Source organism: Papio anubis, chromosome 4, assembly GCF_008728515.1.
Source record: "Papio anubis isolate 15944 chromosome 4, Panubis1.0, whole genome shotgun sequence".
In the NCBI taxonomy this organism is placed as follows: domain Eukaryota; kingdom Metazoa; phylum Chordata; class Mammalia; order Primates; family Cercopithecidae; genus Papio; species Papio anubis.
In genome coordinates this window covers 63,925,011-63,946,416 of record NC_044979.1, presented here as the reverse complement: position 1 = coordinate 63,946,416, position 21,406 = coordinate 63,925,011, and the positions used below count along the sequence as shown (strand labels likewise).

General features: G+C 34.4%; 1 protein-coding gene across 2 annotated transcripts in view; it reads left to right on the top strand.

Moving 5' to 3' along the window:
• The window catches only part of SEMA3D (semaphorin 3D), a 203,422-nt gene extending 186,140 nt beyond the window's left edge, over positions 1 to 17,282 (top strand). For both annotated transcript variants that reach the window (XM_017956998.3, XM_009203529.4), the window contains 2 exons: positions 4,890 to 5,029; positions 12,568 to 17,282. In XM_017956998.3, coding sequence (XP_017812487.1) covers positions 4,890 to 5,029; positions 12,568 to 12,993 — 566 coding nt within the window. In that variant the 3' untranslated portion in view covers positions 12,994 to 17,282. The remainder of the gene's footprint in view (positions 1 to 4,889; positions 5,030 to 12,567) is intronic.
• Positions 17,283 to 21,406: the final 4,124 nt, after the last annotated feature.

Genomic DNA, 21,406 nt, shown 5'->3' with positions numbered 1-21,406 from the left:
TAAATACCAAAACAAGTAAAATAAATGCTATGTCAATGATAAATGTTATGAAGAAACTGACACAAAACATAGTTGCTGCCTAAGGCACTCACAATTTTTGTCTTCACTTTACCATATCCTATTCATGCTATAACCCACTGCACGCAGTCTTTTCTAATCATCATGATCATCACTCTATCCAATCCATTCTTGTGAAGGTCACCGGCAATTTCCTCCTTGCCAAATCCAATGACCAATTTTCAGTTCTCATTTTTACTTAAGCTGTAACTCCCTCCTTTTTGAAACACTTTCTTTTGACTTCCATGCATTTGTGTGCTGGAGCCAGTTCATGTGGCCTCATATAAGTTGGTTGCTTAAAATTTTGAAATTTTGTGAGCTGATTTTAAACCACTGAAAGCTTGAATCAGTCAGACATGTTGGGAGTATTTACACCAGCAAAATCAGCAAGCACTACAAATTAGTTTTTTTGTTGTTTTGTTGTGTTTTCAGAGAAATGATGTTCCAGCATACCTATGTGCCCTTATACCATATCCTTCTGGTTTACCTCTTACCTTGCAAACTGTGCCTTCTGAGTGTCCTTAACTTTCCTTTTTGTCCCACCTTTTAAATATTGGAGTGCCCCGAGCCACTTTCCCATTCTCTGTCTACTCACTCTCTAATACTGTCTATTTCAACACTGTCAGAGGCTATTTCCCTCCCAAATTCATAGTCCAATTCTGAACTCACCCTTACATGCCAGACACAGACGCTTGTATGCCTACTAAAGAGCTCCACTTGAAGGCCTAATTAGCATCTGAAACTTATTCTGAGAAAGAATTCTTGTTATCTTCTTCAAGACCTATTTGTTCTGCAGACTTTCCTTTATTAACAAATTGCACACCATTCACCCAGCTACTTATGTCAAAAAGCAGCTAGGAGTCACTTTTATAATATTTTCTTTCCTTCGCATCCTATCACCAACCTCTCAATTAGTCCTTCTGGCCCATGGTCAAGCTTTCCTACTTCTCATTACACCCACAAATGCCAGCCTAACTGAGGCCATAGTAGTTCTTCAGTAGCTGCTTCACTGGTCTTTCTGCCTCCACACTTGTGCCACTTCTATCTGTACCCCACTTAGCTGTATACCCCACTTACTAGCCAGAGTCATCTTTTTAAAAACTTCAGTCAGAGCATGTGACTCCCTTACTCAACATTTTTCAATAGCTTCTTAGAACAATTGGTAAAAAAATGGAAAGCTTTCCTATGGCATGTAAGATTATTCTTGACCTGATCTCTAGTATTTTCTCTGACCCTCCTTCACATCACTGTTGCTAGATTCACTTAGTAGCTTTCTGTTTTTCAAAAGCACCAATGAGTTGCTGCCTTATGTATGTTTGCATTCATTGTCCTCTGTACCTGAGGAACTCGTTTTTCAGATGTTTATTTAGCTCCATCTTTTTACATCAATTAATCCTATGGTTACATGTTAATTATTCAGAGAGACCTTTCCTGATCATCCCATTTAAAGTACTTTTTTTTTTTTTTTGCCCGTGGTATTTTCTAATCTCCTTTATTGTTTTGTAGCAGATATTACTTCTTTATTCATTTACTTGATTACTTTGTCTATGTCACTAGAATGTAAGTTTCTAGAGGGCAGTGAATTTCATATTCATCCTGTCATATTATTCTAGCACTTAAAATGATGTTAGTGTGTTAGGCACACAATAGCAGTTGTGTAATAGACAAGTAAATAGAGGGATATTCAGATGGATAGCATTTGAGCCATGCCTTCAGGAGAAAGTTAGATTTTATAAAGTAATGAAGAAACAATAATTAAAATCAGAAAGACCTCACATAGATTGGGTAAAGTTTGTGAAAGTGTCTACATGATTCTATTAATTTTATGTTTACTTTATAGGTGCTAGGAGCTATTTCATATTGCTCAGAAAAGTTTTTTTTTTTTTTTTTTTTTTTTTTAATAAAAGTAATTGACACCTGTATAAAACATTGATTGGAATATGAGATGCTAGAGGCGGAGAATCAATTGTGGGAGTTAGAGTAGAGACTGTAAAGATATTTACAAATTAATTGACTTGTCTCTAATCCATCATAAATGTGTGCTGGATTTTATTAGGAAGTCAAGTCTTGAATAATGGGCAAAGATTTTTCTTTTCTTCTTTATTTTCTTTCTTTATTGCTTTTATTGTTAAAAGCTGCAAAACTGCATGGTTATCGATGACATAAAACCAGCAATACATACAGAAAAATAGTTCAACAACATTAAACAGATCAATCTTGCACTTCAATGATAAGCTATATATTTATTATAAAGAGGTATTCTAGGCATTTTACTATAAAAAAATTTTTTGACTGCAATCTGGAGGAAAAAAAAATACTCCACTATTATCTTACATGTCATAAGAAGCTATTTTAACTATTTCAAACACTATTGTATATAACATTTACACATTTAAAATTTAGGTCATAATAGAATAAAACAAGTTGAATATTCCTTATCTGAAATGCCTAGGATCAGAAGGTTTTTGGATTCCATATTTTATCAGATTTTGGAATATTTGCATATACATAATGAAATATCTTAGAATGGGATCCAAATCTGCACACAAAATTTATTTATATTTCATATACACCTGATACACATAGCCTTCAGGTAATTTTGTATAGTATTTTAAATAATATTGTGCATGAAACAAAGTGTGTGTGCATTGTATCATAAGAAAGTAAAGGTGTTATTTTCTCAGCCACCAATGCGGACAATCTGTGGTTGTATGGCATCACCACCATTCCTGACTCTGAATTTATATGTTACCAATAAGCAATCATCATCTTATTCACACATAAACTGTATGTTGTGTCCCTGCCTTTTGACTGCAACCCATCAAGTAGAATTTTCCACTTGTGGTTCACGTCTGTGCTGAAAATGTTTTGGATTTTGGAGCATTTTGGATTTCAGATTTTTGAATTAAGGATGCAGAACCTTTGTGTATGATAGTGTGTGTGTGTGTGTGTGTATGTATATGTGTATGTGTATATAATGTGCATACATCTATATACATTTAAAAACTTTTAAAGTGGAAAACTTAGAATTCAGAAATGAAACAAACATTGTTGGAAGTAACAATAAATTCATTTTCAGTGAAACTGATGTAGAGATGTCAGACATTATTTTTATTAATTTGAAAAAAGAGTTCACGGCCGGGCACGGTGGCTCAAGCCTGTAATCCCAGCACTTTGGGAGGCCGAGACGGGCGGATCACGCAGGTCAGCAGATCGAGACCATCTCAGCTGCTAACACGTGAAACCCCGCCTCTACTAAAAAATACAAAAAAATAGCCGGCTTAGGTGGCGGCTTGCAGTCCCAGCTACACGGGGAGGCTGAGGCAGGAGAATGGCGAACTCCGGGAGGCGGAGCTTGCAGTGAGCTGAGATCCGGCCACTGCACTCCAGCCTGGCGACAGAGCCGGTGACTCCGCCCGCGAGTTCAGATAATGAGCTCGCTATCACTTTTCCAGTTGATTTCACCAATTTATCTTTTACTAAATTGACCAATTCTTTGGTCAAGTCAGTCTAATGGCATTTCTCCTGAGCCCTTGCCCCATATCCCAAAAATTAACCTGCATCCTCCCCTACTTTGTTGACAAAATCCTTTTCTCAGGAAAATTGTATCTGTTATTATAAGATGGTGCATATCTTTCTTTTCCATAACTGGCACCAGTGATCTTTTTGTGCATTAGGAATTTATTAACTGTGAAAATCACAGCTATAATCTGTTGAATTGGTGGAGATAGTTGATTGACTACAGGTTTTAAATGGAATCCACACATTTTGAAGGTTAGATGAGGTTAATTCATAATGGTGTCAGCATGCTTGACTTAATCCTTGCTGGTAAAACACAAATAAGTTCAAAATAAGTTTCTTGAAAAGAAGCCTAACTAACATATGTGCATTTATGCCATTGCTGATCATTTGTATGCTTAGGTTTAGGATTCACTTGGTCTTTTAAACCTTACTCTAGGTATGTTCTATAGTGCTAAGTAAGCCAATCTGTAAAATTGAGATATCTGAATATATGATGAGATAGTGCATATTTGGGCTAAGCTGAGCAGCTGTCATTTTTTGTTTGATCAAATTTGAGCTAGAGCTCTTAGATCACACAAGGGACACAGCCTTTGGCTACTCTAGATGGAATGTATTTCAGATGGTGCATTGATTTACGAGAATAAGGTGTCTGAGACACTGTTCTTTTAAGCATCCCAGTAACTATCTCATAGCAAATGTATATTGGGCTAAAATATCCCTCTGTATAAAAAAGCATAAAAATGATAGATTAATACAGATAAGGCCCAGATATTGAGTATTAGTGCATCTGGCTCATGATCATCATCATAGAATTTTGTCAAGTGTAGATCACTATAACTTACTTTTCTGATATCAAAATTTTATGTTATCTGATCAGCTCTGTGGACCAATTCATGATAGAAATTGCCTTTAAATTAAAGCAAACTGCTCCAGAACTATCTACAAAATTGTTTATATTTTATATTAACAAAAAAGTATTAAAGCACTAAAAGATGCAAAAGATTTATTCAGCTCAAAGAAAAAAATCTCAATATATAGAGTTAGATATTATGAACATTATTTTTTAAAATCAAGTGCAAATAGCTAATATATTGATGAAAGAATAAAAATTACAATACAGGGATAAAATTTTAAAAATCCATCTATTGTGTAATATTTGTCTCAGGTAACAATATTATAACATGAATTTCCTTTCTCTTTAATAATGTATATGATTCTTTCCCTATGGCATCTGTTCTGAATCAGTCTGTTTTCCCATTGCTTTTAAAATCAGGTCAAGGTTAATCTCTTATTCCATGTTTGCTTTCCAGGCATTAGTCATGAAACTGCTGATGAAAAGGTGATTTTTGGCATTGAATTTAACTCAACCTTTCTGGAATGTATACCTAAATCCCAACAAGCAACTATTAAATGGTATATCCAGAGGTCAGGGGATGAGCATCGAGAGGAGGTAAGCTGTTGTCATCAAAGAATACTCACTTTGAGGGAAATAGTGTACGATTGAGAGATGTTCAACTTTTAGTGCTGTATGCTACTTTTATCATTATTTGATTTAAAAAAAAAAAAAAAAAAAGGTTTTGCTTACTAACACCAAAAGTAACAATAGCTTTTAGATAAGAATAGGCCAACTTCACACAAATGTTTTCATAAAATATATTTAAAAGTAGACTGAATTTTTTAAAGACTTTTACATTTTTTTTCCAAATTGCATATTTCATAGATTGCCTATATTTAGGAACAAATCCCTAATAACAAGAACATCATATTTTTCTTCCCACAGTAGCACAGTGACTACATTTTAGTTCGCATTGTGTTTAATTTAGATCATGAAATGAAGCATGTTGAGGTTGTATTAAAACAGAAATATCTGGTCGGGTGCGGTGGCTCATGCCTATAATCCCAGAACTTTTGGAGGCTGAGGCGGGCGGATCATGAGATTAGGAGATCGAGACCATCCTGGCTAATTCGGTGAAACCCTGTCTCTACTTAGAATACAAAAAAAATTAGCCAGGCGTGGTGGTGGGCGCCTGTAGTCCCAACTACTGGGGAGGCTGAAGCAGGAGAATGGCATGAACCCACGAGGTGGAGCTTGCAGTGAGCCGAGATCGTGCCGCTGTACTCCAGCCTGGGCAACAGAGCAAGACTCCATCTAAAAACAAACAAGCAAGCAAAACAGAAATATCTATGTTTATCAAATTATATGAGCAAATTAGATAAGTATCCAGACATGTTAAACTAAGGACACTGTAATGAATAATGGAAAAAACACAGGATTCAGAATTACATATCTTGAGTTGAAACATGATCCTTAAACCTTTGGTAATGTTCCTGAGCCCCCAATTTTCTAAGTGAACAAAATAAATTCAAAAGTTACTATAATATTAAGTGAAAAAATGCATATGAGAATGTAGAATTTCAATAAAGAGGCTCTCACAACCATAAAATATGCATGTAAAATTACAGATACCCTATTAATGAGGGTATTTTACATGTGCATCAGGAAAGAGTACTAATCATGTGTTTAGAAAATACTAGTTCTACCTTTGGCTTGACTCCTGAGAATTCATGAGCAGATCGTAACTTCTCTAGCACTTAGTTTCTCTCTTATATAAGTAGATCAAATTTCCCTAAAATATCAGCCTTATTGACAAGTCTATAAACATTTAAAATAGTACATGTAATTAAGTCAAACATTAGTACAGAACAGTGGATCTCAACCTCTGGTAATTTTGTTTCCAGAGTACCAACATTGGGCGATGTCTGGAGACATTTTTGAACATCACAGCTGGGTGGGTGGGTGGCCAAGTAGGTGCCCCTGGTGTGTACTGGGTAGAGGTCAGAGATGATACCAAAAATTCTACAATGCACAGTTCCTCACAATAAAAAACTATGTCACTCCAAATGTGAAAGATGCTGAGGTTAAGAAAACTTCAGGTAAAAAAAATCAAATTTTATCGTAAGAAATTGATTTAAAGATATAGTTATACTGTTACATGAAGAGTTTAACATCATTCTCTTCATCTAACAGCTACAAGAATAACTTTTTCTAAGTGTTAACTCTTTACATACTTAATATATAAATAAAAGAATAACTTCATGTTTTGTTAAGTCAAATTTCACCAATAAAACTAGATACATCATCATTCCTGACTTCTATAAGTCCTAAGACTATGGCAGATTCATATTTACACTGCATATTTATTTTAAGGGTTCAATTTTTTACCTTTATATTGAAATATTATTTGATACAGAAATGATTATTTAATTTCAAAATACAAGGCATTTACTAGAAATGTTGAAAGAACGATACTGAAATTTTTTAACTTGCAGATTTTTTTATTATGTTGCAATGTTTTAATCTTAAGTGTCACAAACCAATATTTTGAATTTCATAGCAAATAAAGTTTGATAATTGCTTTTCAGTTAAATATAATTCTTTAATAAATGGATTTTTCTTCATGGGAAATTTAATCTGATTTTTAAAATTATGTGGTCCTCTGCTTGAGTTCATCTCTCAGCTCTAGATACTTACATTTGCCTGTGGTTGTTTGCATTCACATCTTGCATTTTCTTGAAAATTCCATGCATTACTTTAATTTACCTTTTAAAAGTATATTATATATTCATAATGGTACCATGCTCCATGAATTTCAATGGAGCAGAAATATTTATTGAATTTTACTTAAAAGTATCTTCACTGTAATATTTCAACTGGTATTTTCATTTATCTTTGTAAATAGAGAGTTTCACATTATCCAGGATATGCAATACTGCTTCCTGAGCTGAGGAAAAGGGCAATATCCAGATTATACTTGAAGCATTTTTCCCAGCAGGATGCCTTCTGCTTCTTACCCATAAGGTCACAGTTTGGAATCTTTCCTCCACTCAAAAACAGCCTGCAGGAGGGACCGTGATCTCCTGTGGCACAGAGGCTGTCACCAGGTTATTCTCTGCCAGGAGGAGAACATTTCCTTACTGAGCTGTTTCACAGTTGGGTGCTGTACGGGAGGTCATGAGTCAGTTATCTGCTGACTTTCTTATAAAACTGTTCTTAAAATTGATGATGTTTATGCTGTAACTAGCGAGTCAATTGGCAGTCCCCAAGCTTCTGTTGAACTTTTGGGATCTGAATAAGTAAACGAGGCCGTACTATATTTTCTCTGTTTATGTTAATAATATTTTAAAAACATCTTCAAATATTTGCATTATTCCACTTGTCGATCTTATTTTATTTTTATTCTAAAAGCAATATAAATGATTTTAAAATTATTGTAACACATAAAATAAGTATGAGGCCACTAAGTGTATATAAGCATAAATAATATTTTGATGTCTATTCCAGCTTTTTTTCCCACTCACCATTGCACTGTGAGCATTTTCCATTATCATTTAATGTCAATACCATGCTTTTTCTGTCTCCCACACATCCCACCCTGATGCCGTAGTTATCCATAGGTATTCCAGGTGTTCTCTCACTAGATCATGTTCCTGCTTGAAATAATAATAATGAACTTTGTTATATCTGAGTCTTTCTCTGCTTTTCTAACTATTTTCTTAGGAAAAAATCTTAGAAGTAAAATAAGTTAAAGACATTTGTTATCTTTGTGGATTTTGATAAACAACACCATATTGCTAATTTCACATAAAAATCACTGTATTAGTGTCTGTTATAAAGCCCTGAGGCAAAATTATGGTTCACAATTTAAGAAAATCTTTACCAGTTTAATATGAAAACTGTATTGCCTTAATAGCTACTTCTTTGCATATTAGTGGATGCGAACTGACCTTCTTATGTGTCTTGGTTCTTGGCTTCAGTTGTATTTGGCGAATTGTCTTGCCTGTCATTGCTTACTTTATATGGGCATATTTGTTTAATAATAATTGTAATAAGTCCTTTGTATATTACATATATTAATAATTTAATGTTATACATTTATTTTATTTTACATTTCTTTTGTTTCTGACAATTTCTGACTTTCCTACACATTTCGTTTTATACAGGCAAATCTGTTGATTTATGGCTCTGTGATATTTCACCTGTTATGCTTAAAGACTCCTTCCCCCTGGCCGGGCGCGGTGGCTCAAGCCTGTAATCCCAGTGCTTTGGGAGGCCGAGACGGGCGGATCACGAGGTCAGGAGATCGAGACCATCCTGGCTAACACGGTGAAACCCCGTCTCTACTAAAAAATACAAAAAACTAGTCTCTACTAAAAAATACAAAAAACTAGCTGGGCGAGGCGGCGGGCGCCTGTAGTCCCAGCTACTCGGGAGGCTGAGGCAGGAGAATGGCGTAAAACCCGGGAGGTGGAGCTTGCAGTGAGCTGAGATCCGGCCACTGCACTCCAGCCCGGGCAACAGAGCGAGACTCCGTCTCAAAAAAAAAAAAGACTCCTTCCCCAATCAGACAGCAATTATATATTTTTTCTAGTTATTTTATGAGTTTTTACATTTATATTTTACATATTATATTTACATGTACCCAAAGATTGTAAATTAATCTAGTAGTTATTTATGTATGTATATATTTGATTTTTCTTTTTAATAATGAGCTCATTGCTCTAGCATCAGTTTAGCAAGTTTTCCTTTTTCTAATGTTTGCTTAAAAATATGAATTATTGGTTTCGTGGTATATTAATAGATGGATCATATACAGTGTCATGTAAGTAAACTCTGATAAATTTAAAAACATGTATACAAATGATTCTATTCCAGTTCCTTTTCCTTTCTTCCAAATTAAATAAGAAAAGTTTTCAGTGTATTTTTTAAATACAGAAAAATTTTTGCCACAGTTTTGCAGACATTTATTCTCTCACACAAGCAGCTTTCTTTATTTTTTAATCCTAATTTCCCACTAGTAATATTTTCTGTTAGAGAATGGGGATATTTTTGAAGCCCTGACCTCTTCCAAGGCATGTGCAGTGCTTTTACTATGGAAGAACTGACAGGTGAATTATCTGTAAAAGAACTACCATTAGACTGCTATTATAAGAGATAAAGTCCCTGACCTTTACCTGCTGCTTAATACTTAAATGTCCTTTGTCCCTTCCATGTTACTCTTCTCATGTTAAATGAATTGCCCTTCACTGGAGATCTACATTTAATAATGCCAGATATATTATCCTTGTTCACATTAGGCAAATGGATAGTCGACCCCAGCTCAAACGTGGTTTTAATTTGTAAAGTTGAGCAGTTTTTACTTATCACTTCTAGAGTGGAGAAAATTCCAAGAGTTTAAATCTATGACCAGAGATTACATTATCTCTTTGTTGAGGAGCTGAATTTTCTAAATTGACTGTGCTGACATTTCACTGTTGAGATACAGTCTGCATAATGCATCCTATTTCAGCAAAGAATGAAAGCATTACAGAGAAAGAGAATGTAAAGGCAAATGTTAATCAACTACTTAGTTTCTGGGTCACAGATTTTTATCTCTAGATTGTAAACATTCTCTGTAAATATATCTATTCAAAATGTCTTTTATTAGAGCTGCCAGTTTACTAAAAACATATTATTGAAATTTTAGCAAGAAAAAAATTGTTAAATGATCTAATTGACATTAGTTAGATGTAGAAAGCTGAAAATTTATTAAATCAAGTATGATATCTGTAGGTCAAAAACCAGAGAACAAATCCAGCACTCCACAGAAGAAAAGAAAGTTGAAAGATCATGACCGCATAATGGAATGCCAGGTGTTTATGGAATCCTGAGTCCTGTGGGGACAGAATTAGAGGGAAAAAGATGGAAGGGGACCAGACCTCAAAGTACAACAACATAAACAGGATACAAAAGATAATAGCAAAAGCAATGATGAAGTGTTGCACAATATGTGTGAGATCAAGTCATAATTTCTTCCTGTCAGAAGATTAAAGAGAACAATCAAAAGTCCTGGTCAGAGCTGTGACAATCTCTAAAAGCCACGTTAAATGTAATTTAAACATTAGCAAGAGTACCAGTTATGTAAAGGAAATCTAGAGATGAACTAGAACTGGAGATATCCACTTTGATTGTCATGCTAATAACCTCAGGCCATTTTCTATTAGAAGAATTACAGTAATAAAGGCTTCAAAATATTACCTCTCAAGCAGCATGGCAGTAGTATGTAATGTTGCTAATAATACTTCACATTTTAACCTTCAAAGAGCTTTGCTTTTAATCCCCCAAATACACCATATGCTGCACCACAACTTGATAGATGGGAGACCAATGGGGGAAGATAAATGAGTCATCATAGGAAACAGAGTAGAGACCAGAAGGTTCGGCTATGAAGCTAGTATTTTGAGACCTAAAAAGTATTAAATTACAAAAAAAAAAAAAAAAATACAGTGAAATTATCTAAGGGGAAAAAAATAATTATACGTAGTGTATTAAATTTGACATTGTCATTTCTGTTTAAGACTGGCCATTTAGAACTCTCCTAATTCAAATCACATTTATTTTAGGCATGAGACTCCTATGGTTTCTGAGAATGTAAATTAATTCAAAGTTAGTTTGTATTACAATAGCATTTCTAAATGTCTGGGCTTTTAGAATAAATCCATAAGAAAAAGAATACCACATCCAGCTTACCAAATGGGCAACATAAGAGAAACAAACACACAAAGCTCTGATGGTGTGGATTCAGTGCAGAGCGAAGGCAGGCCTGGAGACCATTCAGCCTCATTAACCAGGGATCTGAGCTGTGACCTGCCTTTGGCCTCAAATGGTTCCCCGCCAGCTGCACTTCTCTGGCACAGAGGGTGGCTTGCCATATACTTGTTAGTTAACTGGGCTGGTAGCCAGAGATGTTTCTTTTCCTTTTCTCATATTTCTAGAATTGGGGAGATTTTTTCCTACATATTTTTCACATAAAGATGCAGAGTACAATCCACCCACTGTGAATAAATTTAATTTAACCATCTTTATGCCTCCTTGATTTCCATCATCTAAAAGTCTACAATACAGGGGCAGATGTGTAAACTGGGAAATCTTCCAGACTTCTTTGTAGCTGCTGTTGTTGTTTTTGTTATTCCACTTAATGCTGAGCCACTCAACAATACTCCACATTAAGCAGGGCTCTTTTGTGGGTAAATATGCCTCTAGTTTGACTGAAGATAGGTTCATTATTCACACCATATCATGGGCCAGGCAAGCTTAATGTTAGAATTGTCTTTTAGTAATATTGCTTCAAAGGCTGGAGAGCATCACATTTCAGTGGAAGTTCTTTGTGTTCATTGTGCTTTCTCACACTTGAAATCACATTACCATGTCATAGTATATGAAGGCATGGCAAATATTTCCACAAATGACAGTTGAAAGTATCACGTATACATACAGTATGAAAATTCAATCCACAGTAAAGAGGGAAATTCAGCTTTCAATGTTGCTAACCTTCTGACTAGAGTCCTACTCAATTACAGCTCTAACCTCCAAAAGACTATACCCATACCTTTGGGTTTGACTTTAAAGACGTCATCATTTACAGCTTTCATATGCTACTCACATAGTTTATTTGGTGATATCTGGAAAATAGTAAATTCCACTTGGAATTATTGTCCTATTCTACGTTATAGGTAGTAGCATGTACTGAAGCTCATTTGCTATACAATGATTATAAATGTTGTATTCTTGCTCCACATTTCGGGTGCTAATTTATGATCTTGGTATAGTAATTTGTATATGAAATCTCTGTAAAGAAGGTCACTTGATGGTTTCCAGTTTTTCATTCCTATCTGTAAATTGGGAGAAAAAAAATAACTGTATTCCAAAGGCTGTTAGACTTACTAAGATACAAATGTGAAAAATTAAGGATAGAGTTTGGGGGCGATTACTTTAGTTGAATTTTTTTACCCTTTTAAACTATGGCTGACAATATTATGCTTGATGACAGAGACAAAGAGACAGTGAATATGTCTTTTAGGTTCATCTAAGTAAAACTATGTAGCCTGTTTTCATTTGCTCTTAGGTCTCTCTGTTTTTAATTTATTACCTATATTTTTCCAATTCTGCAGTTGAAGCCTGATGAAAGAATAATCAAAACGGAATATGGGCTACTGATTCGAAGTTTGCAGAAGAAGGATTCTGGGATGTATTACTGCAAAGCACAGGAGCACACTTTCATCCACACCATAGTGAAGCTGACTTTGAATGTCATTGAGAATGAACAGATGGAAAATACCCAGAGGGCAGAGCATGAGGAGGGGCAGGTCAAGGATCTATTGGCTGAGTCACGGTTGAGATACAAAGACTACATCCAAATCCTTAGCAGCCCAAACTTCAGCCTTGACCAGTACTGCGAACAGATGTGGCACAGGGAGAAGCGGAGACAGCGAAACAAGGGGGGCCCAAAGTGGAAGCACATGCAGGAAATGAAGAAGAAAAGAAATAGAAGACATCACAGAGACCTGGATGAGCTCCCTAGAGCTGTGGCCACGTAGTTTTCTACTTAATTTAAAGAAAAGAATTATTTACCTACAAAAACACTGCCTTCTGTTTTGTATATCCCTTATAATAATTCATAAATGCTTCCCATGGAGTTTTGCTAAGGCACAAGACAATAATCTGATTAAGACAATATGTGGTGAATATAAGAAAGGGCAAAAAAATCATTTGAACCAGTTTTCCAAGAACAAATCTTGCACCAGCAAAGTATAAGAATTATCCTAAAAATAGGGGCTTTACATTTGTAAATGTTCCATGTTTTGACTTTTGAAATTAATTGTCATGTAAATAATTGAGCTAAGTAAGTACCAAAGTTGATAGTATATAAGGTGCTTTATTCCCTCAAATGTCCGTTAAGCATGGAATTTACCATGCAGTTGTGCTACGTTCTTATGAACAGATATATCATTCCTATTGAGAACCAGCTACCTTGTGGTAGAGAATTAGAAGTCAGACACAACTTAAGACTACTTCCATTATCAACAGGAACTTTCCCAGTGAGCCATTCGCTCCTGGAGAATGGTATAGGAACTTGGAGAGGTGCATTATTTCTTTGTGGCCACAGGGGTTAAATTTAGTGTACTACAACATTGATTTACTGAAGGGCATTAATGTTTCCCCCAGGGTTTCTATTGACTAGTCAGGAGTAACAGGTTCACAGAGAGAAGTTGGTGCTTAGTTATGTGTTTTTAGAATATATGCTAAGCTCTACAGGGACAGAATGCCTAATAAATATTTTAATAAGATATGGGAAAATATTTTAATAAAACAAGGAAGACATAATGATGTATAATGCATCCTGATGGGAAGGCATGCAGATGGGATTTGTTAGAAGACAGAAGGAAAGACAGCCATAAATTCTGTCTTTGGGGAAAACTCATATCCCCATGAAAAGGAAGAACAATCACAAATAAAGTGAGAGTAATGTAATGGAGCTCTTTTCACTAGAGTATAAGTAGCTGCCAATTTGTAATTCATCTGTTAAAAAAAATCTAGATTATAACAAACTGCTAGCAAAAGTCTGAGGAAAAAATAAATTTTTCTGAAGAATCATAGGAAGGGTAGACATATTTTATTTATAACCAATGATATTTCAATATATATTTTCTCTCAAAAATATTTATCATTCTCTGTATATTATTTCTTTTTACTGCCTTTTTTCTTTCCTGTATATTGGATTTTGTGATTATGTTTCAGTGAATAGGAGAAAACAATATATAACACAAAGAGAATTAAGAAAATGACATTGCTGGGGAGTGGGGATATATATTTGTTGAATAGCAGAACAAGTGTAAAATTTTGACAACGGAAAGGGTTAAATTAACTCTTTGACATCATTTCTTCACGCAACCTTTTCGCATTGCTGAGTTAATCTGTTGTAATGGTAGTATTATTGTTTTAGTAATTTAACAATAAATAAGCCTGCCACGTGTAAAAAGAACCAAACTCACAATATTAACATAAACATCTTTCATATTTTGTTAGTACTTTCAAATGTTTTCAATTTGACTTTCCCTCTGACTATGTATGGTGTGTTTCCTGTCTGTTTAAGCAGAACTCACCTTTCCTTCTTGTAACACAGAACCCTTACCCTTCTTCGGTTTTGCCTTTTCACGCCCTTTAGAGTGTGAAATGAAAAATTAGTCACTTCCTCACATGGAAGGCAGCTTTTCAGAAAACTAAATAACAGACATTGCTCGTTTCTCATGCATTCTACATATCTTGAAAGAAAAGTCTGTGAGAAAGCCATGTGATTAGAGGGCAACTTAATGCAAAATCTGTGGCTTTATGTTGAGAGCATTATCTCTCTGTTATATTTATTTTATTTGCATTGGTTACCTATCTCAAAGTAGTCAAACTGTTCAAACTGATATATGAGATTGAGTATTCCCTTTTGATATTCTACTGATGAATATTTGTAGGTGTTTCACTGTAAGGAAAAGCTAAGGAATAATGTTAATAAAAGTGAACCAGAACAAATCACTCATTTAAAAAGTAATTCAGAAGAACTGTGTGGCATGACCAGACTTCTAATTGGATAGCATAACAACAGTGTTTGTAATTATAGATTTGCTTGGACAAAATGTTCCAGGAACTCATAGTGAGCTCAAAGCAATTAAGTGGGAACATTTTTAATTTAAAAAAAATTCAAAATATTTGTGGGTCCGAGAGTAAATATGAATGACTTCGGAAAAATTACATGAAGCTCAAATGTTAGGATTGACTTATGAAAATAAATTTTATTTCTATCCAAATTTGAATGTCCAAACCATTTTTTAATTACTTCTTTCTAATCCTAGTTATTCAAACAAAATTTGGGAAACTTATTTTATGACCACTTCTAATATTCTGGCTGCTTTGGATATAATACTCTTAATTTATGATAATTAGTTTAAATATATTAAAAATATTATAGGTAAAATAAAATTTCACACAAAAAACAACATAGAGGACAAATATTTATGTGTATTTTTAAAGATAAAGAATATCTCAACTGTGTTTTTTCCTTAGCTTTTTAGTTGTGTAGAACATTTAGAGAGAATATGAATATATTAAATCCACAAACACACTATATACTTCCTTACCACTGACTATGTCATCAAATTTGCCTTAAAATAATGAAAAAGAAAAGTATAATTAATGGTTTCAAATATTCTAAGAAATTGATTCTCTATGGAGGGGATCTTAAAATGCCTGTTTATTCATGTTTTTGGATTTTTCTTGTCTCTAATACTTTTGTCTTTGACTGCCTTGTGTGTTCTTTTCTGAATTTTCTGAATTTCATTTCAGCAATCTATGCTGCTAAATAGAATCCTGCATGTCTGCATTCATTTACATTCAATTTATTGTAAATTTGAAGATTTTATTTAGAAATGAATAGTCTAATTAATTTATGTAGAGTCCTTTTTTCCAAAGAGCTCAAAACACTACATCCAAATTATTGAATAAACACTTTCGGAAACCAACCAAATTACTCAAGAAATGGAAAAGTAGTCATAGAGAAACTTAGTAATTTGCAAAAGGCACAACAGTAGTTGAAGAATTAAAATTCATAAAGTCTCATCATTCTGTTGGCTAAAATAATGCTCTTTACAATATGCTGGCTACAAAATGGTCTTACTCTTGAATTTTGCTTTTGGTTCATATTTTGGTTCTTCATATTCTAGTATGTTTTGTTCCTACTGAATTTTACAGACTCAGCTAAACAGTAAGTTATCAGTAGTCACTTTTTACTTTTCATTATCAAAATTAAATTTCCAAGAACAACTTGATATCATTCAACTGTCAACAAAATAATAAAAAGGGCATTCATTAAATACTGATTTTCTTAAACTTAAATGTTATATTTCATATTTATTTATATAATGCAAGTGGAAATCAAAACTGAAATAGCCTCCCTTTGGAATGTCACATTTTTCTTCAAAAACATGTTGGAATTGGTTAGCCTTATTGGGAATGGATAATTTAGAAACAAACCAAAAAAAAGAAAAAAAAAGATATTTGAAGTGTTTTTATAGGAGATGTATTTTTATCATCGTAAATGATCACAATTTTAAATAATTCATCTTACAAGTGAGGTAAAGCAAATAAAAGCTAAGATTCCCAGATTCCATACCTTAGGAGTGCAAAGACAGGATCGTACACATGACTTATACCTCTCATTTAAATATTTTGTAGTATAAAGTATTTATGGGAAGTGTTTGAGATAGACGGTTTTTGGAAAAGGGCAAAGTCTGTCAGATGCCATAGTTAATCATGTAATTTAATTCTAGTATTGTGAGTGGTTAGCAATCAATTTTGAATTTATAATTTTGCTATTTTAAAAGAAATGTAGTCTTGTAGATGAAATAATTAAAAATTGTTAAATGTATATTTTGGTTGTATTATAATAAAACACAAACGTTAGTATTCTATGATTATGAAAACTACTGGTTTGTGTGCAAATTTTGTTTTTAAACCCCAAATATGGTAAATTTTATATATAAAATGGGACTAAAGAAAATATAAGATGCAGTATTTTCAGAAATGTTCAGTAGATGTATTTTACACTGTAAGTACGCAGTAATTTCATTTATGAAAGAAAAGAATGTGTCCCACCCAATCTGACACAATTATATTGCTAAGCTTTATTGTGATTTAATTTAGGTTTTAGTGGATTGAGATAAATGTTATTACCACAAATAACTACTTATTTTAAATTTCCCAATTGCCATCTGATCATTTAAAAATACTTATCTATATGTTTAGCTGTATTGGAGTATAATTTATTAAAGAGTAAGGTGTGGATTGTCTTTAATTTTGCTTTATAAAAACATTTTTAAAATTTATTTTACAGACACATATTTCTTGCCAATTTGGGACACACATGAAGAACATTTAATATTTGCAAATAAATAATATAATGTTCTACAAATATGGTACTCAAATAATATAGAGAGATACTGTGTTGAGAGATGTCAAGTTTTCTGACTTTACTGATAAGCTTGTAACGTAAGATTACACTAATAGTCTTTAAAAGAACAAATAATTTTCACACAAAACACTTAAAAATTATTACTTCATTTGGGCTACTAAAAAAATATAATAAACTGGGTGGCTCATAAACCACAGAAATGTATTTCTCACAGTTCTGAAGCCAGAGAAGTTCAAGATCAAGGTAGTGGCAGATTCTGTGTCTTGTTAGGGCCACTTTCTGATTCATAGACAATGCCTTCTTGTTTGTCCTCACCTAGTGGAAGGGGTGAATGAGCTCTCCTTGGCCTATTTTACACAGGCAATAATCCCACTCATCAGGGTTCCACTCTCATGACCTAATCACCTTCCAAAGGCCTCATTTTCTGACATCATCACCTTGGGCGGGGGGGTTAGGATTTTCATGTATAAATTGAGGAAAGAGGGAACACAAAAATTCAGACCATAGCAGAGCTGTTAGGTACTAGATCACGTCCAAGCTTTTACTGTAGATGAAATACAAGATTAATAATTGAGAAAATTTCAGGTATATTTGTTGGAATACATAAAGACACTTAAGTAATTCCCAAGACAGAAGAAACAAGAATGTAACAGTTTAGTTGAGAATGGAAAGCATGTAAGACCACACAACTTGCTCTCTTTATTAACCTGGCTTTACTAGTCAAAAAAACTCTTGCCCAAAGAAGATGAAGTTGAAAATACCTTTATTGTTTGTTTCAAAAGCTCATATACTTTTACGTTACATATATGTTGGCATAAACACTCACCTTGGAGAGTGATTTGGCAATATTCAATGAAGTTGGATTTTAGTGGATTGAGATTAATGTTATTACCACAAGTAACTACTTCTTTTAAAGTTTCCGGCCCGGCGCGGCGGCTCATGCCTGTAATTGCAGCGCTTTGAAAGCCGAGGCGGGTGGATCACGATGTGAGGAGATTGAGACCATCCTGGCAAACACGGTGAAACCCTGTCTCTACTAAAAATACAAAAAAATTGGCCCGGCGTGGTGGCGGGCGCCTGGAGTCGCAGCAACTCGGGAGGCTGAGGCAGGAGAATGGCGTGAACCAGGGGGGCGGAGCTTCCAGTGAGCCGAGATCCGGCAGCCTGGGAGACACAGCGAGACTCCATCTTAAAAAAAAAAAAAAAAAAAAGTTTCCGATTGCCGTCTGATTATTTAAAAATACTCATCTATATGTTTAACTGTATTGGAGTATAATTATCTCAAGAACAAGCTCTTAACAATTAATATATACCCTTGAGAAACTTCTCCACATGTGTAGTAGTAGACATTTTCGAAACTCTATTACAGGATAATTATAACAGAAAAACTAAACAATCTATATGTTCAAGAAAAGGAGAATGAATACCTTGAAATATACTTACTAAATAGATACAGAAATTTAAATTAAAAAAAAAAAAAAGAAAGGTTGTATGTATTAACAGAAAAATCTCAAAAATATAATGTTAAACAAGTAAAATCAAGGAGTCTAGGGATGCAAAAAAAATTGTCCCGGGTATATCAAGTTTAAAGAAGCAAATGATAACGCTTATGGTACATATGCTCATATGTAAGTAGTAAATATATAAAAACAATTTTTGGAAAAGTTAAGTACTAAATTCAAAATAAATTTTCCTGTAAGTATCAAAGGAAAAGATGAGGACATAGGGAGCTACAATTGTTTCAATAGCTTTTAAAATACTTTTTTTTTTTTTTCTTTCTTTCTTTTTGAGACGGGGTTTTGCTCTGTCGCCCAGGCTGGAGAGCAGTGGTGCGATTTCAGCTCACTGCAAGCTCTGCCTCCCGGGCTCATGCCATTTTCCTTCCTCAGACTCCCAAGTAGAGTAACTGGAACTACAGGTGCGCGCCACCACGCCCAGCTAATTTTATTTATGTTTATTTATTTTTAGTAGAGACGGGGTTTCACCGTGTTAGCCAGGATGGTCTCCATCTCCTGACCTTGTGATCCGCCCGCCTCAGCCTCCCAAAGTGCTGGGATTACAGTTGTAAGCCACTGCACCCCGCCTAAAATTATTTTTTAAAAAAATCTAAACCCAATATAGTAAAAAGTTGATTGTTAAATTACAATTTCAGTACTCTATATTACTTTCAACATAATTGTGTGCTTGAAATAGTTCAAATAAAAAGTACATAAAGTATCTCTACCTCAACAAAAGAACAAATTACTCAGTAAATTCTGAAGACAAAGAGAGAGGTAAAGAGAAAAAAGAATAACACAGAAATAGTAAACATTCGGCTACTATACAGTAGATACAGTTCCAGTTGCTTTTAAAACATGGACTTTCTTGAACACCCTGATTATTTTAAAAATATGTCAGCTAAGACCTTGGTTGACCTCAGAGATCCAAGAATAATGTCTAGTCTTCAAAGTAACAACATATTGTTGTGAAAATGCCTGAGACATCTAGGATATCAAGCTATTTGCTTAATATACCAGAAGACTCTGAACAGCTGAGCTGGCCTTTTCTTAGATTGAATACTGTTTAAGGTTAATGTTTAAAATATAAAGTTTATTTTTCCTGGCTTACAAATCAAATTTATAAACCAACTCATGCTCTTTATGTAACCTGAAGCATAAAGAAGAAATATTTACATCACTTTAGATGTCTTTAAATGGTCTCACACATGGTTATTTTCTTAAAGAACGATTCTATATCAATTTAATTTTCACTTTTAATTCACAACGAAAATTTTATGTGTAGACATAGGTCAAAATTTAGCCCAACATTTTAGACCTTTGCAAATTCTCAATTTTACTGGGTTCTGCTAGTGAGGAGCTAGAATTTTTTTTATTTTTATTTATTTTTTTTTTTGGAGATGGAGTCTGGCTCTATTGCCCAAGCTGGAGTGCAGTGGCCAGATCTCAGCTCACTGCAAGCTCCGCCTCCCAGGTTCACGCTGTTCTCCTGCCTCAGCCTCCCAAGTAGCTGGGACTACATATGCCCGCCACCTCGCCGGGCTAGTTTTTTGTATTTTTTAGTAGAGACAGGGTTTCACCGTGTTAGCCAGGATGGTCTCGATCTCCTGACCTAGTGATCCTTCCGTCTCGGCCTCTCAAAGTGCTGGGATTACAGGCTTGAGCCACCGCGCCCCCGGCCGGAGCTAGAATATTTAAACAAGTATTTTAGAAGTATAGGGTAGCATATTCTGAGAGTATTAGTTTAAAGTGCAAAAACATAGATAAGGAGAAAATGAGACCAATTTACTGAATGAATCAGGAAAACGGTTGTTCAATGGGTGATATTTCTCTACGCTTTTAATATATTGAAACAAATTACTGTTGCACAATTATCTCCAACTACTGAATTGTGTTTCAATTCTAGCTTTCTTGCAGGTCATTTTTATCACTGAAAAATGAATAAACAAAAAAACTTTGAATCTCCTGTGGTAATTTGTGCTGTTGTAATTAGTTTCAAGATATTTGGAAGTAGCCTTTGGCTTCAGTAGCTATGGCCAAAACTAAGAGTGAGAATTGCCACACTTTATTCATGTGTTGGAAATTACAAAAAGTTTGACAAGAAGACAAGGGTCTGATTATTAGAAAGTTCTTGTTCACACTATGTAGCGATTTAATCCTGTAGGCGGGGGAGACATTTTGGTATTTTAAGCAGAGAAGTGGCATTGTGAGATTTCAGAATTTTCATATATGAAAAATAAGCATAGAATTAAAACGACTCCTTGATGTTCATGGTGTGCAACTGTGTGGATGTTAGTGTCATTTAAAAATAAGAGGAAGTACAGTGGGGGAAACAGGATGGGGTTGGGAGAACATGGTTTCAGCATTGAACTCTATGAGTATGAGAAGATTTGAGGAGTATCCAGTAGGCAGTTTTATATATTGGTTTGGTGTTCAGGCAAAATGAAAGTTGGCGTTATTTTGTGGTTTCTGGCCTACAGATGACAGAAGCAATGTAGT